General features: G+C 52.5%; 2 protein-coding genes and 1 long non-coding RNA gene across 6 annotated transcripts in view; 1 reads left to right on the forward strand and 2 right to left on the reverse strand.

Moving 5' to 3' along the window:
* Positions 1–11217, forward strand: part of LOC118715732 (inter-alpha-trypsin inhibitor heavy chain H4) — a 32232-nt gene extending 21015 nt beyond the window's left edge. Inside the window, exons 20-29 of the mRNA XM_045579631.1 lie at positions 5308–5323; positions 5700–5839; positions 6107–6255; positions 7836–7973; positions 8194–8220; positions 8309–8428; positions 9177–9351; positions 10187–10341; positions 10464–10560; positions 10997–11217. Coding sequence (XP_045435587.1) covers positions 5308–5323; positions 5700–5839; positions 6107–6255; positions 7836–7973; positions 8194–8220; positions 8309–8428; positions 9177–9351; positions 10187–10341; positions 10464–10560; positions 10997–11072 — 1093 coding nt within the window. The 3' untranslated portion in view covers positions 11073–11217. The remainder of the gene's footprint in view (positions 1–5307; positions 5324–5699; positions 5840–6106; positions 6256–7835; positions 7974–8193; positions 8221–8308; positions 8429–9176; positions 9352–10186; positions 10342–10463; positions 10561–10996) is intronic.
* A 3633-nt stretch (positions 11218–14850) lies between these two features.
* Positions 14851–23424, reverse strand: part of ITIH3 (inter-alpha-trypsin inhibitor heavy chain 3) — a 41120-nt gene continuing 32546 nt past the window's right edge. For 3 of the 4 annotated variants that reach the window (XM_045579063.1, XM_036430880.2, XM_045579062.1), the window contains 2 exons: positions 15578–15689; positions 14851–15249 (listed from right to left, as the gene is read on the reverse strand). In XM_045579063.1, the coding sequence (XP_045435019.1) occupies positions 15054–15249; positions 15578–15689 (308 nt within the window). In that variant the 3' untranslated portion in view covers positions 14851–15053. The remainder of the gene's footprint in view (positions 15250–15577; positions 15690–23424) is intronic. The other variant, XR_006741085.1, reaches the window with a different exon arrangement.
* Positions 16173–19392, reverse strand: LOC123652044. The gene is made up of 5 exons (XR_006741088.1): positions 19376–19392; positions 17871–17906; positions 17625–17738; positions 16925–17126; positions 16173–16246 (listed from the first exon to the last, which is right to left on the reverse strand). It is a non-coding gene; the product is annotated as an uncharacterized LOC123652044 (long non-coding RNA).

Raw genomic sequence — 23424 nt, forward strand, 5'->3', positions numbered from 1 at the left:
CTGACAATTGTATGGTTGCTCCTTTATAGGTAACAATCTGCTTTTCTCTTGCTGCTTTTAATATTCTCTTTGTCTTTTGCTCTTGGAATTTTAAATGATGTGTCTTGGTATGGTCCTCTTTAGATTCCTTTTGTTTGGGGTTCTGTGTGCTCCGGGACTTGTAGGTCTAATTCTTTCACCATGTGGGGGAAGTTTTCTGTCACTATTTCTTCCAGTATGTTTTTTGGTATCTTGCTCTCTCTCTTCTTCTGGGACCCCCCATAATTCTGATGTTGGTTCGCTTTGAAGTTGTCCCAGAAGCTTCTTACATTACCTTCAACTTTCTGGATTCTCTTGTCTTTTGCTTCTGTGGAGGTGTGTCCTCTGGCTCTTATGTTCCAAATCTTTGACTTGATTCTTGCGATCTTCCATTCTGTTTTTAGGACTCTGAATAATATTTTTTATTTCAGACAATACATTCTTTATTTCTAGTTGATCCCTTTTCATATCTTCATAGGTCTCGTTTATTTTATGGCCTTTTCTAGGAAATTCTTGAAAAACCTTATAAGCGTGGTTTTTGAACTCTATATCCAGTCGCTTTTTGTCTTCCATTTCTTTCGTTTGTGATCTGTTTCCTTGTCTGGGCATTTTCACAGTTTCCCTGAACTGGTAGGGTGACTTTGTGTGCTAAGGTGTCCTATATGGTTCAGTGGGTCAGTCTCCTAGTTATCTGAAGTAGACACTCTTGTTGCCCCCTTTGTGGACCGTGTGTACAGCCTTGTTGTAGGTAAGTCTTGATTATTGTTGGTATCACTGGGGCAAACTGACCTCCAGGCCAATTGGCTGTGAGGATCTGCTGTGTCTATGCCGGAGACAGCCTTATTCGAATAGACTTGGAATATTGCAAAAGCCTCTGTGCTCAGCTTGGATGGGGTGGAGTTTCAGGGTGGAGACTACAGCCTTGGTTTACTGTCAGCCCCACCCTATGAGGTTCCTGAGTCTCAGTGTTCCTCAGTGTCCTTCAGTCCTCGCTACAAGCACCTCTGAGAGAAAGGTGCCCTCGAGTTTCCTCTGCTACTAAACAGTCTAGGCTCTTCCCCAATGAGCCCGTAACTGGGGTTCAGTGCACTTGGAAGTGGGATTGGAAGTGGGGTTCAGAACAGTCTGGAGCTTTTGTCTCCTTCCTGCTAGGGCAATCCAGCGGCACAGTCAACAGTCCGTCCTCTACGCGAAACCTCTGGGACTTCCTTTCGCCGCTGGGACTTCCTTTCGCCGCTCCCCTGGGTTTCCGCCTTACAGCCCAAACTCTCTCCGTATGAGCCTGGGTTCCCAGGGTCTCACCCAGTTCAGTGCTGTTGGAACTGGGGTTCAGCACAGTCCAGAGCTTTTATCTCCTTTTCGTTAGGGAATACCAGCCAGGCACTCAACCTCCCCCTCCTCTCCGGCTCTGTCCCCTCCCCACACGCGCTTTTACAGCTCCTCTGATTTTCCTTCTGGTTGTCTCTTTCCTTCTCGTTGTAGAATTTTCAGTCAGTCAACTTTCCTGTAGTTCTTGATAATGTCCATTTTGTATTTTAGTTGTATTTTTTTGAAATTGTTGTGTGATGCTGCAGTTAGGCGTTTACCTATGCCGCCATCTTGGTTCTCCAATCCACATTTGTAAGGTTTTTGTCCAATCTCTTCCCGCACCCCTCAGACCCCCTTCCCCCTGAGAATTGTCAGTCCCTTTCTATGCCCTTGATTCTATTATATTCACCAGTCCATTCTGTTTTCAGATTTTTTATTCACTTGATTTTTAGATTCACTTGTTGGTAGGTATGTATTTGATGTCTTTTTACTGTTCATAGTTTTTACCTTTACCTTTTTCTTCTTCCTCTTCTTAAAGAATACCCTTTAGCATTTCATGTAATCCTGGTTTGGTGGTGATGAATTCCTTTAGCTTTTTTCTTATCTGTGAAGCTCTTTACCTGACTTTCAAATCTGAATAATAGCTGGGTAGAGTAATCTTGGTTGTAGGTTCTTGTTATTCATCACTTTGATTACTTCTTGCCACTCCCTTCTGGCCTGCATAGTTTCTGTTGAGAAATCAGCTAATAGTGGTATGGGTATTCCCTTGTAGGTGACTGTTTTTCTTCTTGCTGCTTTCAAGATCCTCTCATTGTCTTTTGCCCTTGGCATTTTAATTATGATGTGTCTTGGTGTGGTCCTCTTTGGGCTCCTCTTGTTTGAGATTCTCTGTGCTTATTGGACTTGTAAGTCCATTTCTTTCACCAGGTAGGGAAAGTTTTCTGTCATTATTTCTTTCAATGGGCCTTTAATATCCTGCTCTCTCTCTTCTTCTGGCACCCTAAAAATCCAGATGTTGGTATGCTTAAAGCCATCCCAGAAGCTCCTTACACTATCCTCACACTTTTGGATTCTTCTTTCTTTCTGCCTCTCTGGTTGGGTGTTTTTTGTTTCCTCATATTCCAGATCTTTGGTTTGACTCTTGAGGTACATTGATCTACAGTTGAGTTTCTGTGTATTCTTTACTTCAGACAGCATATGCTTAATTTCTGACTGGTCCTTTTTCATTTTTTTTGGTATTCTCATTAGGGTCCTTGAAGGTTTCTTCAAGTTTCTTAGCGGTTTTTAGAAGATTCTTGAGTAACCTTATAAATGTGATTCTGAACTCTGTTTCTTCCAATAGTTTACTTTTCTCTCTCTCTCCCATTCGCGACATGCTTCTGTCTCTGCATATTGGTTGCCTCCCTGTGTTGATGGAGTGGCTTTGTGTGGTAGGTGACTTATAGGGGCCAGTAGCTCACCTTTCCCAATCACCCATGGTAGTTGCTCTTGGTACACCCCTTTGTGAGCTAAGTGCAAAGTCTTGGTGTAGTTAAGCCTTGATTGCTGTTGGTGCACTGGGAGGAATTGACCTCCAGACCAATTGGCTGTGAGGACCCACTGTGTCTATAATGGAAGAACTACTGTGCTGGAGACACGATTATGGTGCAGGCCTTGTTTCAATGAGGCTATGGTGCTCACTTAGTCCACCTCCCGAATGTGTCACTTATGATGAGAGGAGTTGAAATTTGGTGTCTCACACTGACCATTAGATACACTGGCTTCTGGATCTCCAATGGTGTGCAGTTCAGCTACTGTCTGAGGCCACCCTACAGGAGCTACAGCGAGAATCACAGACCTCTCCTCCTTGCTTGAAGCTTGGAGGCTTTGGAGCTGTCTGCACCAGGTTGCAAGTTTGATAGGTTAAACGGCAATAGAGAAAGCCATTCATTTGCAAAAGCCGCTGCTTGGAGCTTGGGTGTGTAAATTGTGCAGGGTGGAGTCTCAGGGCATCACAAACAGCAATGGCTGCCAGTCAGCCGGCTCTGTCTCTGACTGCGTCCCCACACCTCGTGCCCCAGGACATCAAACAATTATTCTTGTGCGCAGCTCTGCAAGCCAGCCACCCTCACTTTCCAACCTGATGGCAGACAGTCCAGCTTCTTTCCAGAAACTGGATTTCAGAAAGAGTGGGAGCTTGTCTCTTTTTTGGGTTGAAGAAAGCAATGCCCTCTGCCAGCCGGGATCCACCACCAGTCCGTATCACATGCATGCCCCCATACCTGTTTTCAGCGCTTGTGCCCTAAATGTACCTTTCTCTTTCAGTCTAGTTGTAGAGCTTCCACTCAACCAGCTGTACCATGGTTCTGGGTGATAGACGTTTTGTCTTTTAGTTGTAGTTTTAAAATTGTTGTGCACGGCAGCAGTTTATGTGTGTTTACCTAAGCCACCATCTTGGATCTCACTGGTGGTGGAATTTCAATGAGATAATGTCCTGATTCTCCTGAGAGCACCTGAGCTTACCTGCATGTGGTAGGCACAGCGTAGTCAGTCTGTGTTGCTGCTGCTGTGCCCTGGGGCACCGGGTTTGACATCCCCTCTGTCCTCCACCAGCCCTCTGAGATTGCTTTTAGCATCCCTCCCACTTCACAGATGAGCAGACTGAGGTCCAACGTGCCCTAGGGCCTAATGCAGCCCAAACAAGAATCACCCCAGTTCACCACATGGTGCCCTCTCCTTGCCGAATTATCCCTGCCTCACTGCCACAGGGGACCCCTCATTCCACAAAGAGAATCTAAGCACCTTCTGTGAGCCAGGACCTACCTGGGCCCTAGGGATACTGCACTCATGGGAGAGGCATTGGGTAAATCGTCACACAAGGAAAGACCCAGAGGCTGGGGTGACCCTGAGAGGATGAACCCAGGGACTTGGGAGCAGCATTGGAGACCCAACTTGACCTGTAGGTCCGGGAGAGCTTCCTGGACAGGACTCAGCTGCCACTGTGGGATGAGTAGGAGGCAGTAGAACCAGATGGTGAAGTGATGGAGGAATGTTTCAGGCATGCATGGCAGGCGGGCACTCTGCGACCAGGGCTGAGTCTCAGAGAAGTACCATGTGTCACAATGAGCAGTGCATGCAGCTCACCAGAAGCCTAGCTTTCACCCCTCTTTGCCACGTCCGAGGGGTGAGGCCTGGAGATTCCACATAATCTCCCCATGCCTCCGTTTCCTACCGTGTGAAAAGAGAATCGGTCATCTTACCACCTTGTGAGACTGCCGTGGGATTAACATGTGGCCCAGGGTAAACATTCCACACATGTTAGCTGCTGGTGTTGTCCTGGAGGCTGGGAGTTCCCAAAGTGCGGAACCCAGGGTGACTGGGGGGGGGGGGGGGGGGGGGTGTCACACATGCCTTTGTTTGAATAACTACCTATTTATCCTAATGTATCTCCTGAGAAATGCAACTTCAACCTCAGATGTACAACTTCCCTGGTCGTATTGCTTGGGACGAGGCCAAGTGGAGAGTGTTAGTCTAGTTAAAGTTCACTTAAGGAAAACCATCAAATAGATAGCTGTGCAGGTGGATAGGGCATTTGTGTAGGTGGCCTGCAGGTGACAAAGGTGTGGGAGGCCGGGCTCTGGTGAGAGACAGAGGAGGGCATCTCCAGCAGCAGGCTTGGCGTCTGATCCACATTACAAAGCCTTTTGGCCTCCGGGGAATTGTGACAGGAAAGGCTGGAGTTCCTCTGCCCACAGGCCCCACGTCCCAGGCTGCTGTCCAGGTCAGCCTGAGACCAGAAGGCCCCACCTCAAGAAAGGAAGCAGCAGTCCACCTGAAACTTGGGCACATCTTTGGACACAGTGCCTGGTCTCAGCAAAGGGCACCAGCTTGGTCAAGGGGCAGCTTAATGGAGTACATGGGGTCCAAACCCTATCAAAGCCTTAATTTTCTTTCCAACTCTGCCATGACTGCTGGGGAAGGCACTTGTATCTCTGTCCCCAGAGTCTCCATCTTTGGGGTGAGCCCTCTTGGGACCCTTACTGTTTTAAACTGCATTTGCTGCTGTTTCTGCACTGGCCTGGGGCCCAGATCCCATCCTCATTTTCCTTGTTCCCAAAAGCTGCATGTGATCTGGATTCCTGGCTTTGCACCTGTGATAGTTTCTATCCTTCTATCCACGTCCTTCTCATCCTTGGAGGCTCTGTGGCTGAGCCCCTTACAGCCCTAAACGCCCTCCCTGTACCCCACATATTCTAAGGGAATGCAGTTGTCACGGCCTATTCGTGAAACCTGCCCAGTCCCAACTAGGTTTCTCATGGAAAGCTGAGATGTACCAGGCCAGGTGCAGGCTTCAGGCCCTCACTGCTGCCCCCTGGCTGGGCCCCTCTTTCCAGCCCACAGAGAACATCACCTTCCAAGTGGAGTCCCAGGTGGCAGAGCAGGAGGAGGAGTTCCAAAAGCCCAAGTACATCTTCCACGGCTTCATGGAGAGACTCTGGGCGTACCTGACCATCCATCAACTGCTGGAGCGAATGTGGGTGGCCTGCACCCCCTAAGGCCTGCTGGGGCGGCCACACATGGCCTCATTGCCTTCCCAAGATCCTCATGGGTGGGACAGCACAGGTGGCCTGGGCATCTCCTATGTATGCAGAGAGGGGGTTCATGGTGTGGTATCTGAGCTCCAGACTCTACCAGTAGGGATCCCACCCCCCCACCCCCCATCCCCAAGGGTCTGGAAAGGAGGGAGAATGGAGCTAGGCATCTAGTGACCAGCTGGGCCTCTGATTCTCTCTTCTTGCAGGGTTTCCACGTCCGATGCTGATAAGAAGGCCCTGGAGAAGCAAGCTCTGTGCTTGTCGCTCAACTATAGCTTTGTCACCCCCCTCACGTCCATGGTGGTCACCAAACCAGAAGGCCAAGAACAAGTTGCTGAGAAGCCCGTGGAAAGTGGTGGGTGTGAGAGTGGGCTCCTAGCCTCTGTGTCAGCAGAGTTTGGACCCAGTCTTCTCCCCAGCCCCTCCCCACATCCTGACCAAGATCCTAACCGTGCCACTAACACTCCCAGGACCCCAGGAAATGCATCCCATTTCATTGTTGAGGAAACTGAGGCCAGGTCTCCTGACCCTCCCAAATGCACTGCAGCTGTGTAGTGCTGAGGTTGGGAAGCAACGTTTAAATAAGCACTTCAAATGTATGAAAAGTACCCTGATAGTATATCTCTCCCTCTCTCACTTACTTTCTCTCTCTTTTCTTTTTGTTTTATCCAGAAAAGGTTCCATCAAGTAAGGGCCTAATACCTTCAAAGGCTGGCATTGGTGATGGGTGGCTGTATCAGGACCTCGGACCCCAGTCTCACAAAGTTGCTGGCCAAGGCCTCTCCAGCCCAGCCTGCTGCCAGGAGGGGGCTCTGTCTGCCCAAGCACATGGGTGCTTTAGACACCTGTTTGCTCAGACATTGGCTGTCCTGGGCGCTAGGGGCACAGTCCCCATCCAGCTGGATGCACACCCAGGTCTCTCTGATTTCCAGGTCGCATTGTCTTCAGACATCGAGCCATGGGACACACAGGGCCCAAATTACCAGGTATCAAAGCAGGGGAGGTAGTGGGAGGGGAGACTGACAGAACCTGGAGCCTGGCCACAGGCTGTGCTCTGCCCTGAGTCTGGGTGAGTGGCTTGCTTGGCTCACCTGGCTGGTGGCTGGGCTGGGTCTCAGTTCAGTGTGTGTGATTAGGAGACAGCCATGCAGGACGTTTTGTTAGCGGCAGAAGAAACCTCAACGGACAAGGTAGTTTGAAGTGACAGATATCCCAGGGGGAAGGAGTTCAGGAAGGGTTCCTTTTCCCATCTTTGAGTTTCTCCGGGCTGAGGGAGAGGCTCTCAGAGTAGTGGGTGTGGGGAAAGGAGCCATCTGTCCTCTCTACATCCATCTCCCGGGGTGGGTCCCAGAGCCCTGGCGGTGAGGACCCATGACTCCGCTTGAGCAGAGACTGCAGATGTCAATGTTTCTAAAGCAGGAGTTTTCCTACACACTGAAGTTCATGACCTGCACGGCAGTAGAGGAGGACCACTTGGACCTATTCCGTCTCAATATATTTATCCATATTCTACTTTGGATCCGGATCTGAGGCTACCAAATAGGGTAGGTAAGCCACTTTCTGACTCATTTCTTCGAGGGGATAGGTAAGCCTGCCTATAGAGTTGAATGGGAGCAAGCACCCTGCACAGGCTGGGCACAGACCAGGGACAGTTGCTGTGGGGCTTGACATGAAGTAGTGTGTCACGTATTTCACTGAACCAGACCCATTAGGCTCTGGAGCCTGGCGCAGCATAGAAACTTCTAGAAAGGGAAGGCTCTCACCATTCCCAAAACCATGAGTGGCCCGATGATCTCCAGGCTGGATTGAGACTCAGCCACAACACCAACTGGACCCTGTCTCCTCAGTGTTTTCCTAAAGTGTGCTCTCCTGGGTTGGGTGTATGAGGGCAGGGGTTGCAGGGCTCGAGCTTGGTGGGTGGTAGGTGGCAGTGATGGCTGGAGGAGGGGAAGCTGATTGCTCTGAATCCTGACTGCCTTCTCCCTTTTTCGTTTCTGGCTATTCCTGTACTAGCATCTCTCTCTGCCGGTGGTTCCATTTTAGTGGTTGATAATCCACGTTACACAAGGAAAGGTAGGTCGCCAGACCAGATTCCCTGAAGTGGACTATGGCCCTAGAGAAGGGAGACCATGGGATGGGAGATCCCTGGGGATCTCTTGGAACCTGTTACATGGTTTCTCAATGTTGAAGTGGAGAAGGAACCCTGGCCACACCCATACACTATCCCATCCTTCCGTTGGCCGGGCCCCGAACTCTGAAAAGGACATGCCTAAACAAAGACTTTTTCTTCCAGAAACAAGCCCTACAGCCCCACCACCAGGTAAGTTGCCTGCCCTCCTCTGCCCCCCTTCCCATCGCTGCCCTCCAGATTGTTCTACCTGCCCCAGCAACCACATCTGCTGCCCCAGCCCCCATCCAGGCTCCCACCGTCATCCTGCCTCTGCCGGGGCAGAGCGTGGACCAGGTCTGCGTGGACATCAAGCGCACCCCGGGGCCATCATTACGCCTGCTCTCAGACCCTGACCAAGGTGAGCCCTGAACAGTCACCTTCCAGAGAAACCCTCTGCAGGCAGGCAGTGCCCAAAGCGACCTAGAGGCAAAAGCCCAGAAGGGGAGGCCAGGCTGAGGGAGGGGCATATGAGGCTGCACAGGATCACACAATAGTGACTGCGTCTTGGCAGACAAGCGGGGGTTTTCTAGGGAGAGGCAGAGGTTGGCAGAAGCCCAGAGCCCTGAAAGATAGTAGTGGGACCTTAGAGAGTGTGGAGGAGTGGAATGGCAAGAGGAGGGAGAGTGCTGACCACAAAGAACGGTCATACTGGTTGAGCTGAGGTATGACATGGGGACATACAGCACTCAGGGATGCTCACACACAGTCTCCCACCTCCACACACCAGGCCTAAAGTCTCTTTGTTCCTTGAGGGCAAGGACCACTGATTTTCCAACTCCGTCTTGGCCATGGCACCTAGCTCAGGGCCAGGCACACTACAGCGCTTTCTAACGGTTCCTGGATTCAGACACGATCTCCCTTCTCAGAGGGCTCATCTGAACCTGTCCATCACTGAGGATTTGTGGTCCTTCCAAAGTCAAATACAACCAAGGGATGAGAGAAAAGATTGTGGAAACCAGACTCCAGTGTGAGGAAATGCTGGGGGCAGGGCAGTGAGGAGGGGGCTGGTGAAGGACAGTTCTGGAGGACATAATCAGAGAGTGCCTCCTGTGCAGGCCAGTGCCCAGCCAGGCCATGCCTCTGACCTCTGCTCTGGGCTCTCTCAGGTCTCGAGGTGACTGCGGAGTATAATATGCAGAAGGCCCAGTTCTCCTGGATCAAGGTGACTTTCAAGAATCCCCAGCTGCAGGTCCATGTGTCCCCTGAGCACGTGGTCCTGACTAGGGGCCGAAGAAGCTCTGAGTACAAATGGAAGGAGACGCGGTTTGTGGTGATGCCTGGGTAAGCCACAGCCTGGGTACCAGCGGTGACGTCTCAGGCTACGTTAGTGACAGTGCTGACCGGTAGCCTGAGGCCACAGGCTTCGGGATGAAGTGCTTGGGCAGGGCATGAGTCCTCAGCTATTGGCTGCCTCCACCTGTTGGGCAGAACCATACCTTTTTTTCTCTGGGGGGGCACCCAGGACCTGGCTGCTAACCCACGGTCATGCTCCTGAGCACTGACCCTTACACTCAAACATCCACCCCACAGACCTTTCATTGGCCACCACACATGCAGGTCTGGGTGGCCTGGCACATCAAGGGGGACCAGTTGTGGGCTTCTCCATCAGAATGTTCACACCTAACCCAGGGCACTCTCCTGCGCAGGGAACAATGTGGGTTGGAGCCACACTGCTGCTAATCATGTGTGATCCTGGGCAGGCTGCTTAGACCCTCTTAGCCTCAGTTTCCTCACTCATACCTGATGAGAATCACCCCAAGCCTGAGTTACAGGCTAAGCACATATCCAATGGAGGAATATGACAAAGTGGCTCCAGCAGAGTGTGTCCGATACCCCCAGAATCATATCAAAGGAATTTGTGGGGAATCAAATCTAAGAAAACAGAGCGAAAGGAACCGTTATTTTGTTGTAGAAATGCTGGGATCACCAGGTGTCATTAAATTAACATTGGTCCTTGTTGCTAAGGAGAAAACTGAGGCTCAGAATATGTAATGGACTTCCCACCCAATGACACAACAGGGTTTGCCCCACCCACCCCACCCCACCCCACCGGCCAGGGTCCCCTGAGGGTGTCTGCATGCCTACCTTGCTCTCAGGAGCCTGGGTTTCCCCACAGCCTCACGATGACCATGGACAAGGCGGGGCTCCTGCTGCTCAGCAGCCCAGACAAAGTGACCATCGGCCTGCTGTCCTGGGACGGCCCTGGGCAGGGGCTTCGGCTGCTTCTGCGGGACACTGACCGCTTCTCCAGCCACGTCGACGGGATCCTTGGTATGCTGCCCATGACCCTGGCGCAGGGCATCCTCCATCCACCTCTGCCTGGGCACAGGCAGTGCCGTGTGTGTCTCAGCCCCCGTGTCTTCATCCCTCACTGACCACTCTTTGTCTCTCAGGCCGCTTTTACCAGGGCGTGCTCTGGGGGCCGCCAGATGCCACAGATGACAGCAAGCGAACACTGAGGACTCATGGGTTTGACTACAGTGCCACCAGGTGACTCACGCAAACAGGCCAGGGCTGGGACTAGGAGGCTGAGAGCTGGTCCCTGGGGGCCTCCACTCCCCTGTCCGTACCTGGGATCTAGAGATAGTCAGGTGAAAGGTTGATGCTTTAGACATGTGTGACCCAGCCCTCAGTGTGACCCACAAAAATGGTCAACTCAGACCCACAGAAAACACCGCAGCCAGAGATCACTAAGGGTGAGTTGGGGGCATTAGCAAACTCCCTGAAGTCGCAGAGCCCTGGACCCTGGACAACCGGGTGCCCTTGGGTGACAGGACCTTGTCAGCCTGTGCTGGAGGGAATTCTAAGGGGCCTTGAAACCCCACCTTCCACTTGCCAATCCCCAGCTCTCTTCCTCTCTTCCCACCACATCTGAGATTTACTAACCACCTGCATGTCCATCTGTCTATCTGTCTATCTATCCCAGAGAGCTCAAGCTGGATTACCAAGAGGGGACCCCGGGAACAGAGATTTCTTGCTGGACTATCAAGCTATTTTCCTGATGGCAGGAGTTATACCCACTCATCCACCCACCCCCATGCCACCCCACTGTGTGCAGATGGCTGTCATCTGTGACCAGAGCCGCCTGTTGGGTCTCGCCGTGATGGGGAGGGGAGTGCCACTTACTACAAATAAAGGAAGGTAGTGCAAATCAGGGAGTGGGTGTCTCTGGTTCCATCCAGCCAAACACCAGGGCTGTAGAACCTCCCCCTGAACACTTAGCATCATGTGACATTAGAATCTTCCCATTATCAGCCCACAAAGGCTTGTGGCCAATAGGTCCCTGAGGAGCTTTTGGTCCACTCCTTTCATTTCATAAGGTGGAAACTAAGATTTAGAGATTGAACCACCCATGTAGTATGTCACTCCAGTCCCCAGCTTGGGGTCTAGGGCTGGAAAACATCCTCTGAGAGCAGAGGTTCAGTTTCATTCCTTGAAAACCAGTTTTCATGTCATGTCATGTCATGTCATGTCATGTTATGTCATGTCATTTGTTAATCCTCACCCAAAGATAAGTTTCCATTGATTTTTAGAGAGAGTGGAAGGGAAGGGGAGAGACACAGAGAGTAACATCATTGTGAGAGAGACACATTAATTGGTTGCCTCTTGCACGAGCCCTGACTGGGACCTGGGATCGACCCTGCAACCAAGATATATACCTTTGACCAGAATCTAAGCCAGGGCCTTTAGTCCTTGGGATGATGTTCTATCCACTGAGCCAAACTGGCTATGAGCATGAAAACCAGTTTTGACTCTTTCTACCTCTATTAAAAAAAGTGAACTGGGTAGAAGTTCTCAGCAAGCTTTCCAATGGGGCTTGCATGATGCAATTTGATTTTCACACCTGGGCTCCCCGCCTGGAAAGGAGCTAGCACTGGAATGCAGGAAACAGACATGAGGCCCTCATCCCAGTAGAGAAGTGTCTGTTCCATGGAGGTGACCAGGTGCCCAACTCTAAATCCTCTCCTATCCATGCCCCAATTCCTGCACAGTCAGAGCGTACTTAAACATCATTTATAGCCCAGGTAGCTCAGTTGTTTGGAGCATCACCCTGTACACAAAAGGTTGCAGGTTCAGTCCCCAGTCAAGAACACAAACCTGCATTGTGGCTTGGATCTCCAGTTGGAGAGCTCGCAGGAGGCAACCCATTGATGTTTCTCTCTGACATCGATGTTTCTCTTTCTCATTCTCTTCCTCTCTGTCTAAACATAAATAAATACATAAATAAATAAATGAATGATAAAACATATTCTTGGGTGAGGATTTTAAAAACACACACACTTTTTTTTTTAAACAAAGCCCATAGGAATAAGAGAAGAGCCGAGTAGGGCTGGGGTTTCTGTTGGGGACACCCTAGTGTTGAAGCTGCAGCACAAAACTTTGCTCTGAGCTTCCCCACAGCCAGAGGAAAGCAGAAAAGGAGCTCATTTGCTTGTTAAGAGGAAGCAAACCAGATCATCAGGGAAAGCCTTTTCCCAGCTCTTGAGCTCTATAGGGTGTTTACTGAGTGAGTCTCTCTAGAGGGGTCAGAAGAGAGGCCCATAGGTGGGAGCCAGCAGCAAGTTTGCCAAAGCACAGCCACACTCCATCTGCCTCTCCCTCTGCCTGGTTGGCTGGCAGGGGTCTCAGGCTGTTGCTGTGAGACGAGAGAGCTGCCTTGGTGCCTCTGTTGGACTTGCTGTGAGGCCAGCTCTGACACACCTACCAAGAAGAGAGACGGGGCCCACACCAAGCTCACCCTCTGGGACACCTCTGCCTGGGCTGTGCTGGGCTGGGCTGGGCTGGGTTGGGCTGGGGGGTTGTACGACAGCAGAGGAGTCAGAGTGACTTTCTGGCCCAGCAGCAGGGCAGGTGTCTTCTGTGAACAATTGGAAGTAGGCCCATGCCCTTCATTGTTTTGTTCACTGAGTGCTTTCCAGCACCTCCTTGGGCCAGGCCCTGGGCAGAGTGCTGTGGGCACCATGACAGACAGTGCCTGTGTGACAGATGCCACCCAAGAACAACCAGGGGCTGCAAGGATCCCAGAGGGAGTCCTCTTGTTCTACCTGGGGAGGATCTGAGAAGCTTCCAGGAATGTGGCGTGATTGGGGCTGAGTTTTAATGAATGAAGAGAACTCAGCCCAGTAGAAAAGGAGGACAAGGACACTGGGCCGAGAGCCAGGATATCGTGGGTTGACTTCAGGGTAGGAGAAGGGAAGAATGGGGTGAGGAGGATGGTGGAAAGGTGGAGAAGCAGGGCCAGGCCAGCACTGACCTTGCCGTGGAGCATGATTTCCATCCTGAAAGCCAGGGAGCCATCAGAGGCCCAGCCAGAGTGACATGTGATTGGGATGAGGACAGAATCTGCCTGAAATTGGCCTGTAAGGAGGCCTCCCTGACTGTGTTGAGGGAGGGGAAGGGGCACATTTGGGCTGTGGACCTCCTCTGCCTTTCTGCCTACCTGCCAGGCTAGGCTGCCAGCTGGAGTGACAGGACATGGAAGAGCTTTCCTACTTTAGGATGTCCTTTCCCAGGCTGGGCACTTTTTGCCAGCCCAGCCCGGACACCTGCCACGTTTACTCTAGAGTGGTGTCTCATGTGCCCTCTCTGTAGAGTAGCAGCAGCGCCATTCCACGAGTTACCATTCATAGATGCCCGGGGGGGGGGGGGGACTTTTCTGTTGATAAATGTTTCCTCCTGGACTGCCCCCCAATACCCTCTCCAGGACCCCAGGCTGGTATCTCTAGGAAATCCAGAGAGGCCCTGGAGTGGGAATTAGGAAAACCTCTGTGTGGCCCATGACCAGATCCCATCCCCACCCCCACTGGCCTTCATGATCCTTCCCAATCAGACTCCAACCTTCTCTGGCCTTATTGTGTCCCTTGTTGTGCCATTGTGCCAAGCTACCCACTGTTTCCTTCAAAGAGTACCCTCAATCTAGCATGCTATTAGCCCCGCAGGCAGAGGTAGCAGCAGGGGCAAAGGATCTGGGGCAGGAGGACTTGTGTTTGCAGAACTGGAAGCGGTCTATGTGTCTGGAATCCAGAAAGTTAATGGGAGATGCCTGGTTCATGGAGTTGATGAATCTGAGAAGCCATAGGAAGGACTTTTGTCTTTGTCTCAAGAGCAATGGGTGGGAGATGTCATTGACAAGGTGTAGGCAGGGAGCAATGATTGGTTCTGCTCTGAAAAGCTCCCCCTGGAAGCAGGGAGAGCCAGGAAGGGGCAATTACAGTTATTCAAGTAGGAGAGGCTCTCAGAGCCCCTAGTCCAGGAACTGGACTGACCCCCACCACACCCATGACTTTGTAGGGTATGATTGGAAGATCCCAAGGATCCAGGCCAGCTGAAGGCATATTTGAGGTATCTATGCACACAGGAACGGGTCACTGAGCCATATGCCCCCAGATTCTAGCCCAGAATGTTGGTTTTATCTCATGAACAAATGGGTGATAAGTGGATGAATGGATGAGTGGGTGGGTGGGTGAGTGGTAGATGGATGGGTGGGTGGGTGGGTGGATAGATGGATGGGTAAGTGGATGGATGGGTGGCTGGGTGGATGGACGGACGGACAGACAATGGGCATGTGGGTGGATGGATGGCATCTACAATCAGCTGCAGACTGTACCAGCCCTGGAGGATTCTGCTTATGAGTCACAGAAGGACCTCAAGATCTGAAGGACCCAAGAGGAGCTCCTGAGCAAGGACCAGACGTTCCTCATGAACCTTTTAGCCTCTGAAATGCACTCAGCCCTTCCCAACTTCTCAGAGACTCTTTGCTCCAGAGTCCATTATTTTCCCCCTCATACATTTGACTTGCCAAAGTGTGACACCGACCAGCCCTGTCCTTCAGCAACATTGCTGGGGAGGCCTAGGAAGCTGCCTTCCTAGCAGCCAGTCCTTTTTTGAGCTGCCTCAGGTCCCAGCTGGTGTTCCCCAGAGTAGGGGCCAAGAGAGGCATGCACAGGCTGGCAGCGGTCTGGTTTCCACTGTGTCCTCTATTGTCACATCCTTCCCTCAGGCCTGGCTCTGTGTCCCGCTCCAGATGCCAGGCCAGCTGGGCCAGCTACGCAGAACAGGTCAGGGACAATGTAGTCACTGTGGACCCCATCAATCACCCCTTGGCCGTTGTTGTGGACAAACCAGCAGCCCACATGTGTGCCATTATGGACATCCTTCCTGCAGTCTTTCTGGTAGCCCCTGGAGAAAGGAGAGAGATGCTGTGATACACAGGCTAGACAAGATGGCTGCAACGCTTCGTGAATCAAGGTTGGAAAGGGTGTAACGTTGACAACTATTGGATACATAATTCTCTGAGTAAGTACGAGGTTGCATACTTACTCCTCCTAGGGCCTGAGTGTGGCCTTTCCCTGACGTGGAGAGGCCAAATGGGGGTCAAGACCTCAGAGGGAAATGCAGGCAACCCACAGAAGACAAAGCCTGCTGGACCAATGTGTGTGGGCAGAGAGGGCTCTTTCCTCCTGGATTGGTAGTGGACAGGGTGAGGGTGTCAGATGGGGCCCATCACCTGGTGACTGCCAGCCGATGTTTCTTCACCAGCATGGTGGCATGTATCTTTGAGTGGTCATTGCCTGGGTTGAAGTCAGACACTTTAAAAGCAAGGGGGCGGAAGAATTGTCCTGGGAAGAAAAACATTTACACTGTCAGGCCCTGCCATTGCCCCAGGTAGCATGGCCACTGGCCTTCCAGGGTTAAGGCAAGGGATGAGTGGGGTGCTGTGTGCTGGGCATGGGGTGAGTAGGATGGCCTTGCACATGGTTTTTCCCTCTGCCCTGCACAGCCTGAAGCTTCAACATTCCATACCCAGTAGCCCATGTGACTTTGTTGACATCTTGTCACTGTCCAGACTAGAGGTGTCGAACTCAATCAGAGAAGGGGCCAAAATCTAAAATCCAGCCTAAATCGCGGGCCGAATGGTTTACTGAACAGTCATAAACTGTCATTGTGATGGAAACGCAGCAGAATGCAGTGATGACAGCGCGGTGCGGGCCACATTGCAAGGCCTGGCAAGACGGATTTGGCCCGCGGGCCTTTTGTTTGACACATGTGCCCATAGGAGCCCAGATAGTTCAGGTGGACAGGATGTTTCTTCCACACCTGGTGCAGAACCACCTTAAAAGTAATCCCTTCTCCAAAGGAGATCACCAGAGCCTCCCTGTTGATCTTCAAGGAGAACCTAGGGGAACAGATGAGGACAGCAGGGGCACAGAGACCATGACACCAGCATCTGAATCAAGGACATTCTGGGAGAGCCTGCTCTGTGCATGGCATCTGAGAACACACAGACTCCAGGCACTAGCTCAGGGCTGCTGGAGGAAAGACAGGTCATGCATGCTGACTCTGCCTCCACTGGATCCAGCCTTGCTCCTCCAGAAGCAGGAAAGTGGTTTCCTGGGCATGTGGAGGCCTGGGATCCAGTCCCAGCTCAGCTGCTAGCTTCCTGGGCAGGTTCTACACCGGCTCTGAGCCTCTGTGGGAGTAACACTCCTGCCTGCCTACCAGGCTCTGGGCAATCTAATGGCATAGGAGAGGCTGAGCAGTTTGGGAACTAATAAATTCAGCCAGAGAAGATGCAACTGGGATTCTTGCTATTACCATATTGCCACATCTACCTGATCCTTGGGTCCATGTAGCCTTTCCCTCAAGGTCAGCCCTATGAACTGTCCAGCTACCAATTCTGCTTCTCACAGGGGCCCTAGGCATTGACTAGGTCTTCCATGGTCACCCTCCCCAAGCACAGGGGCTGAACTCTGAGGCCACCAGTCATCCCTGTAACCCCGTATGGGTCTTCTGTCCTCAGATTTCTACAAATCTTTTAAGCCTCCTTTCATCGGGTACCCGTATGGGACCTTACCTTTCTGAGGTGACCGTGACCGTATCCAGCCAGCTGAAAGTACTCTGGGCAGCCCCATTCTGCAGAGTAATCTCTGTGGTCACCTAAATCCAGAAGTCCATTGGAGCGTTGACAATGCCCACTTTGCCAAAGTAAGTCTTTTTGTTCTTAGAGTTTGAGCCGTTTCCCTTGTCATCAGTGATCTGCCCATTTACTGTTAAGCCTGCCAGGGGCAAGGAGCAGAAAGAGACCAGGGAGATCTTGTAATCAGCTGGCCATTAAGGATGATCTTTCCGCCTCAGCCAGACTTGCTGCAAGGTAGCAGAGTGGGGGTCCCCAGAAGAGACCAGAACTTCACAGTTAACCTCATCTGTTCCTACACACTCTTGGGTCATGCTGGTGGCTGAGGGCCCACAATGTAGACCTGTCTCTTTTCCTGGCCCAGGAATTGTTATTGTTCAGAGAAAAACTATTCCCCAGCTATAGGCTGAGTCCTGCCTTTATGGCCAGGCTGTCCTTAACTCTAACCCTCTCCCCAACACACTGGCCCCTGGGGAATCTGGCTAGCCTTTGGTTCTAGACAGCCCTCTCCAGTGTGTAATCTACATAGAGAGATGAGAGCAATGTGGATAGAGTGAGAACCTAGTCCATATGCCCACTCAGGGGACTCCAGGCCTTCCCAGGAAGACCACTGACCCCAGCCCCACCCTTCAGCTCCAACCTGTAATGGGGTCTTGAATGAGGCGCAGCACTGTGCCTGGTTCTTCATCAATGTTGAAGCAGATGGCATCCTTATTCCCTCGGACTTGGATGATGAAGTGGGGGTCTCCATCCACTGAGGGCACATCAGAGAGAGGGCTGGGTGCTGGGCCTCACCCTCTGGCCTCTGAGGGATGCAATCCTAGGCAGGCAGGAGGCACTGGGCCCTGGGCCCTGAGCCTTGCTCCCAGAGGAGCCGGGAACTCACCATAATAGTAGGGATTAGAAGGAGGCTGGTAGCTGGCTGTGAACACAGAGGGAGAGAGGGCTGAACTGAACAAGCAGGCCTGGGGAGGCACCAGAACCCCCCCCAGAGTTAGGTTCATACCCCACCCCTTCCTGCTTCCTAATGCTCTCAACACCCACCCACCCCCATCTCCTCAGGATCCAACCATCTGCCTCCCCAGGGAGCTGATTTAGGAAGATTCCAGGGGGCACGCACAGGGCTGTGCTGGGGCAGGGGACTGTGGCTGTGGCGGGGGCCAATGAAAAAGGAAGCCAAAGGGCTGTCCTGTGCAGGGGGCCTCTGGTGCCCTGTTCTCAACACCTGTGCCTTTCGCCTGTCTTGGGGCTACTGGTGCACAGTGAAACCCCCGCACTGACAGAGAGAGGGTGGGAATGAGAGCCTTAGGTTAGGCCAGCGGTCAGCAAACTGCTTAGTCAACTGAGTCAAATATCAACAGTACCACAATTGAAAGTTCTTTTGAGAGCCTAATTTTTTAAACTTAAACTATATAGGTAGGTACATTATTATTAACTTGTTAGGGCACTCCTAAGCTGGCCTTTGCTAAAAACTCAAGGGGCCAAAGAACCGCATATGGCTCACGAGCCGAGGTTTGCCCCCCACTGGCTTATGCTATAGAAATGGATGCATGCGCAGGAACTTCTTTCTAGGACTGGTGGTGATATGGGTGTGATTTTAAGGCCAAGGGCGTGGCACGCTGATATGGCTGAAATGCAAGCCATCAGAAGGCCAGCTTCTCTGTCCTGAGTAAAGCTCACAGCACATCCTGTCTGCCACTCTTCAACTCCTGCCCATCCCTTATTGGGGTGGGATGAGGCTTACAGCTGTCCTTGGTAGTAACGCACACACACACACACACACACACACCATAGGCACATACACACCAGTGATGTACATTTGACATGGCTGTTCTAAGGGGAAAGCTGGATAGAACAACCTGTATTGATGGAGGTGAGGCAGGCAGGGGCTGGGGTAGCTCTGCCTGGTGGTGATGGGCTAGTGAGGGGTGAGGGTCCAATTTCATGATGAGAGACACACTGGATGCTGTGAATTCCAGCTCAGGCACTGCAACCAGGCTGCCTGGGCCAAAGCCCTGCCTCAGCCACCTGCGGACAGAAGCCTTGTGCACATAGACCTAACCTTTGTGCCTCAGTTTCCTCACGGTAAAATGAGAACCTTACTCAGAGGGTTGCCGTGGGACTCATGTGGTGTGAGTGCCTGATGTGGGTAATGCTCATTTTGTATGCCACTAATACTGTTGTACAGACTGTCTCTCCTTGGGAAGAGAAAGCCACCTCCAGTCAACAGACAAGGGCCTGGCGTTCAGAGAGGGCAGACCTTGACCCAAAGTTGCTCATGAGTGGGCAGCGGAGCTGGGACCTGAGCCCAGGCCTGCTAGGAAAGGCCTCCTGGGTTCTCTCCTATCTCCCTCCCGGGACCCCCACCCACAGCTCCTGGCTGAAGCTCACCTGATTCCTGAGGCCCTGTGAGGGGGAAGGGGAGAAATGTGTTAGCAGACACAGACTCCTGGGGTCTGGGCCAATGTGATCAATATGCTGCCTATCCAAGCAGCCGCATGCTGGGGGCCTCCCAGCAGCCAGCTGAGCTCCCGCAACCAGGAGCTCTTGGCCTGGCCTGCACTATCTCTTTCCCTCCCATGTCCCCCAATGCCCACACCCCAGCCTGTGTGTCCAGTTGTGGGGAAACTCAGAGCTTCCCTCTTGGGGTATGGTGAGCTGGCCTGGTCCCAGCCTCCAGCTCTCAGAGCCTCTTCCTCTCACCATCCCCAGGCGCATGCTCAAGGCCTAACTTTCAGGCTGGGAGTGCTCCTTCCTGTCTAACTGAGCCCTTCCATGTTGCAGCCTAAGTCCCTCTCCTGGAAGTGACCCTGGGCAGGGGACTCACTCCTGTACTCATATCCCTTTAGAGACTCAGAGGCTTCTCATCACCCCACCCCCCACGGTTCCCGCTGATGGCTTCACTCCCTCGACCCCTATGAAAGGGTCTAACCCACAGGTTGAGAACTGCTCTAGGGAGATGTCTGGGTAAATGTGAATATGAAGATGCTCCGTGAAGGCGTGACAGGGCCTTTCACTGCCCAGCCCAGTACCAGCAACTGCTTGGTGTTTGTGGAAGGAAGGAAGGACGGTGCTCTGGCCATCCTGAGCTGCATCTGGAGAGGTCAGGGGGCATGGTTCTGTGGCACTCTTTCCTGGGGGGTCTGCCAGGGTAGGGGCTGTGAGCTGTGTGTCAGCTGTGCAGGGTTATGCTATGGCCCAACTCTTCAGCTGTTGGGCAACCAGCTCCACCCTGCCCCCCTCACCATGCCCCCTCTCTGGGGAAAGTCCTCACCTCTTCCACGACGCTGCGTTTCTGGGAAAGCAAAGAGAAACATACTGTCAGGTCAAGGCCAAGGCCACTGTGAATGGGGGGCAGGATGTTGGCAGACGCCCGCATACCTCTTGATGGGCCTCTGGATGTAGGACCTTTCTGGTCAGAGGAGGAAGGGCTCTGAATAGATGGGGAAACTGAGATCCAGAGAGAACAGGTCTCAGGCTACCAAATGGAGAGGACAGGGCTTTTTCCCTGCTGCACAGACCTCGGCTCACTGCCTGTCCCTGCACCCGGGTCCATGTGGCCTCCTGTCAGAGCACCCGCACCACTGCACAGCACAGGCCCAGCCCAGCCCTTCCTAGGCGCCTCTGCCCTTTTCTCAGAGGAGGACCTGCACAGCTGCTCAGTGAGGTGAGCAGTTCGTGGTGTATCACCCATTTGACAGGTGGAGAAACAGGCCCAGGGAGATTTCAGAGCCTTGCCCAGAATCAAAGGGTAAGTTTGGAGCCCAGTCCTCCCAAATCCCAGCCCTGTCCCCTGCAGCTCATGACCCTGCCCTCTACCTCCCCCTCCCCATGTGGAGGACCACCCGGGCTGGGACCTCTGTCCTGTGATGGACCCAGATTGTGAAGAGAGGACAGACTTACCTCACGTGACCGGGAGGGGCTTCTTGGGAAGCCAAAGGCCATGGAGCTGGAGAGCAGGGCCACGAGGAGGCAGGGCCACCGAGCAGACGCCATCGCTGAGCTCGCCATCGCTGAGCTCGCAGGCCTGGCCCATGGTCTTTATATGAGCCAGCTGACCGGTGGGGTCAGTGGCCTCCAGCAGTGCGGGTGGAGCGGGAGGCGGAGTCTGTCCAGGAAGCCAGCGTTGGATGGAGTAACAGGGCTTGTATTTGCCTAAGCCAAAGGGGCCCCATGGGTATTGTCAACAGCATGTGAACTTCACTCCCAGCGGCTGGGGGACATGGAGTCCTGGTGTAAGCGGAAGCCGTGTGCTGGCAGAGGAGCCCTGGGCCTCCCTGGGTGGGGACAATGGTGACAAGGTGTGGAGTCACATTTAGAGCAAATAGCCTAAATCTCAGCCTCGTTGCCCCTTACCCACACGGCTGGCATGGCCCCTGGATCACAGCCCCCTCCCCCCGCTCAAGGCAGCCAGGGCGCAAAACCAGACCCATCACTCTAAGACTCCCATTTCCATGGCTGCAGCCCTTGCTCATATCCTTCTCTGGTTCTCATGGCCCCAGGGAAAGGGTGAACCCCAAGTCCTGTGGTCCAACTCTCTCTGTGACCTGGTTCCAACTTGCTTCTCTGAACTTTTTCTCCGCACACTGGCATGCCCTCCCCTAGTCTGCACATACCATCTCTCATCTCTGTCCCCTCTGTGTCCTCCTCCGGAGCCTTCCTCTTTCATCTCCTGGCTGATCACGGGCAGCTTGCTGCATCATTACCCTGTGTTGAGGTTTGCATGTTGAGAACTGATTCTAGCCTCTAGACTCTGGACTCCAGGAGGGCCAGGCCATGTCATATTTAGTCCTGAGTTTCAAGTGCCTGGCCAGTGACTCAGCTGATTCAGCCTCTTAGAGAGTCAATTCCCCTCCTGGTAGGGAGGCTGAGTTGGTTGGAGCATCATCTATACACCAAAAGATTGTGGGTTCGGTTCCTGGTCAGGGCACATACCTGGGTTTCAGGTTTGATCCCCAGTTGGGGCATGTGTAGGAGACAACAGATCAATGTGTCCCTCTCTCCTGCTCTCCCTTCCTCTCTCTGAAAATCACTGAAAACATGTCCTCAGGTGAGGGTTGAAAAAGAGGTACAGAGTCATCAAAAGGTGGTGGGTTTGATCCCTGGTGTGGGAGACTGTAGGAGGCAGCCAGTACATGTTTCTCAAATTGATCTCTTTCTTTCTCCCCATTCCTCTTTCTCCCTCCAACCCTTCCTCTCTCCCTGCTTCCCTCTAAAACCAATTGTTTTATAAAAAGCATTTCAACTTTTTTTAATTTAATAAATCTTTATTGTTCAGATTGTTACAATGTTTTCTCCTTCCCCCCCCCCCCATAGCTCCCCTCCACCCGGTTCCCATCCCACCCTCTGCCCTTTTATCCCCTCTCCACACTGTCCTCATCCATAGGTGTGTGATTTCTGTCTAGTCTCTTCCCACACACTCACACCCCTTTTCCCCTGAGAGTTATCAGTCCACTTCCTTCTATGCCCCTGATTCTAACCTTTGTCGCCATCTTGGTTTCTCTCAATTTTCAACTTTATTAAAGGAAAATCTAAAACCATTGGTAATCCTATCCCAGGCCTTGGGGCCACCCTCCATGGGTCTGCCCTCATGACAAGGCACTGCTTTGGTTTGCTAACGGAGAAGCCATCTGCCCTTTCTCCTTCAATCCATGACTCATGGACTCCCTTGGCATGACTGCCTCCATGTAGGTCTGTGTGTACAGGCCAGCACACTGACTAGCCCCTTCAGGAGCTCTGTCCCTTCTTGTTTGTTCCTCTCGTTCAGTAAAGTCCCCTGAGAGAGGCCTCTGGGCCACAAGGCTGGGTACCTTTTTGGCTCTCAGTTTGTGTTGCCAAGGTGCACGTCTAGTGTTGGGGCCTTGCTGGAATTGAAGCCAGAGTCCTGGCTAGATTAATGGGGCCTGAACAGCAGCCTGGGAACCAGGAGAGAGAAGGCGTCTCATGGGCCCAGCCTCTCCACCCCAGGAATAAGGCAGATCCACCCTGCCTTGACCCCAGTAGATCTTGCTCCTCTCAGACACCCCAAGGAGTGCTCAGGGCTTATAGGGCCCCACTGCCCAGTCACAACCACCTGGCCTGCATGCTCCTTCCTCCCACTGTCCTCTTCCCAGCCATGCCTCCTTCTCCTCCAGGCTGGGCTTATGGAGAGTGGGCTGGCTCCCAGTTGTGTCCCCATACCCCAGGGTGCTTGTTGGTGAACCAACTGGTGTAAAGGGTAATAGTGACCTGGGAAGGTTCTAGACCTTTCAGAAGGTATGCCCATACCTAGCTCCCACCTGAGCCTGCCTTTCCTAGTGTAGCAGGTCCTCGAATAAGGTTATTTTATTCAACCTCTTTGGTTTATAATGTTGATGAAGAAAAACTCGATTCCTAGAGGGGGCCACTGTGTGGAGTTTACATGTCCTCCCCATGTCTTTGTGGGTTTTCTGCATGGTTTC

The sequence above is a fragment of the Pipistrellus kuhlii genome, unplaced genomic scaffold (genome assembly GCF_014108245.1).
Source record: "Pipistrellus kuhlii isolate mPipKuh1 unplaced genomic scaffold, mPipKuh1.p scaffold_m20_p_11, whole genome shotgun sequence".
Classification (NCBI taxonomy): domain Eukaryota; kingdom Metazoa; phylum Chordata; class Mammalia; order Chiroptera; family Vespertilionidae; genus Pipistrellus; species Pipistrellus kuhlii.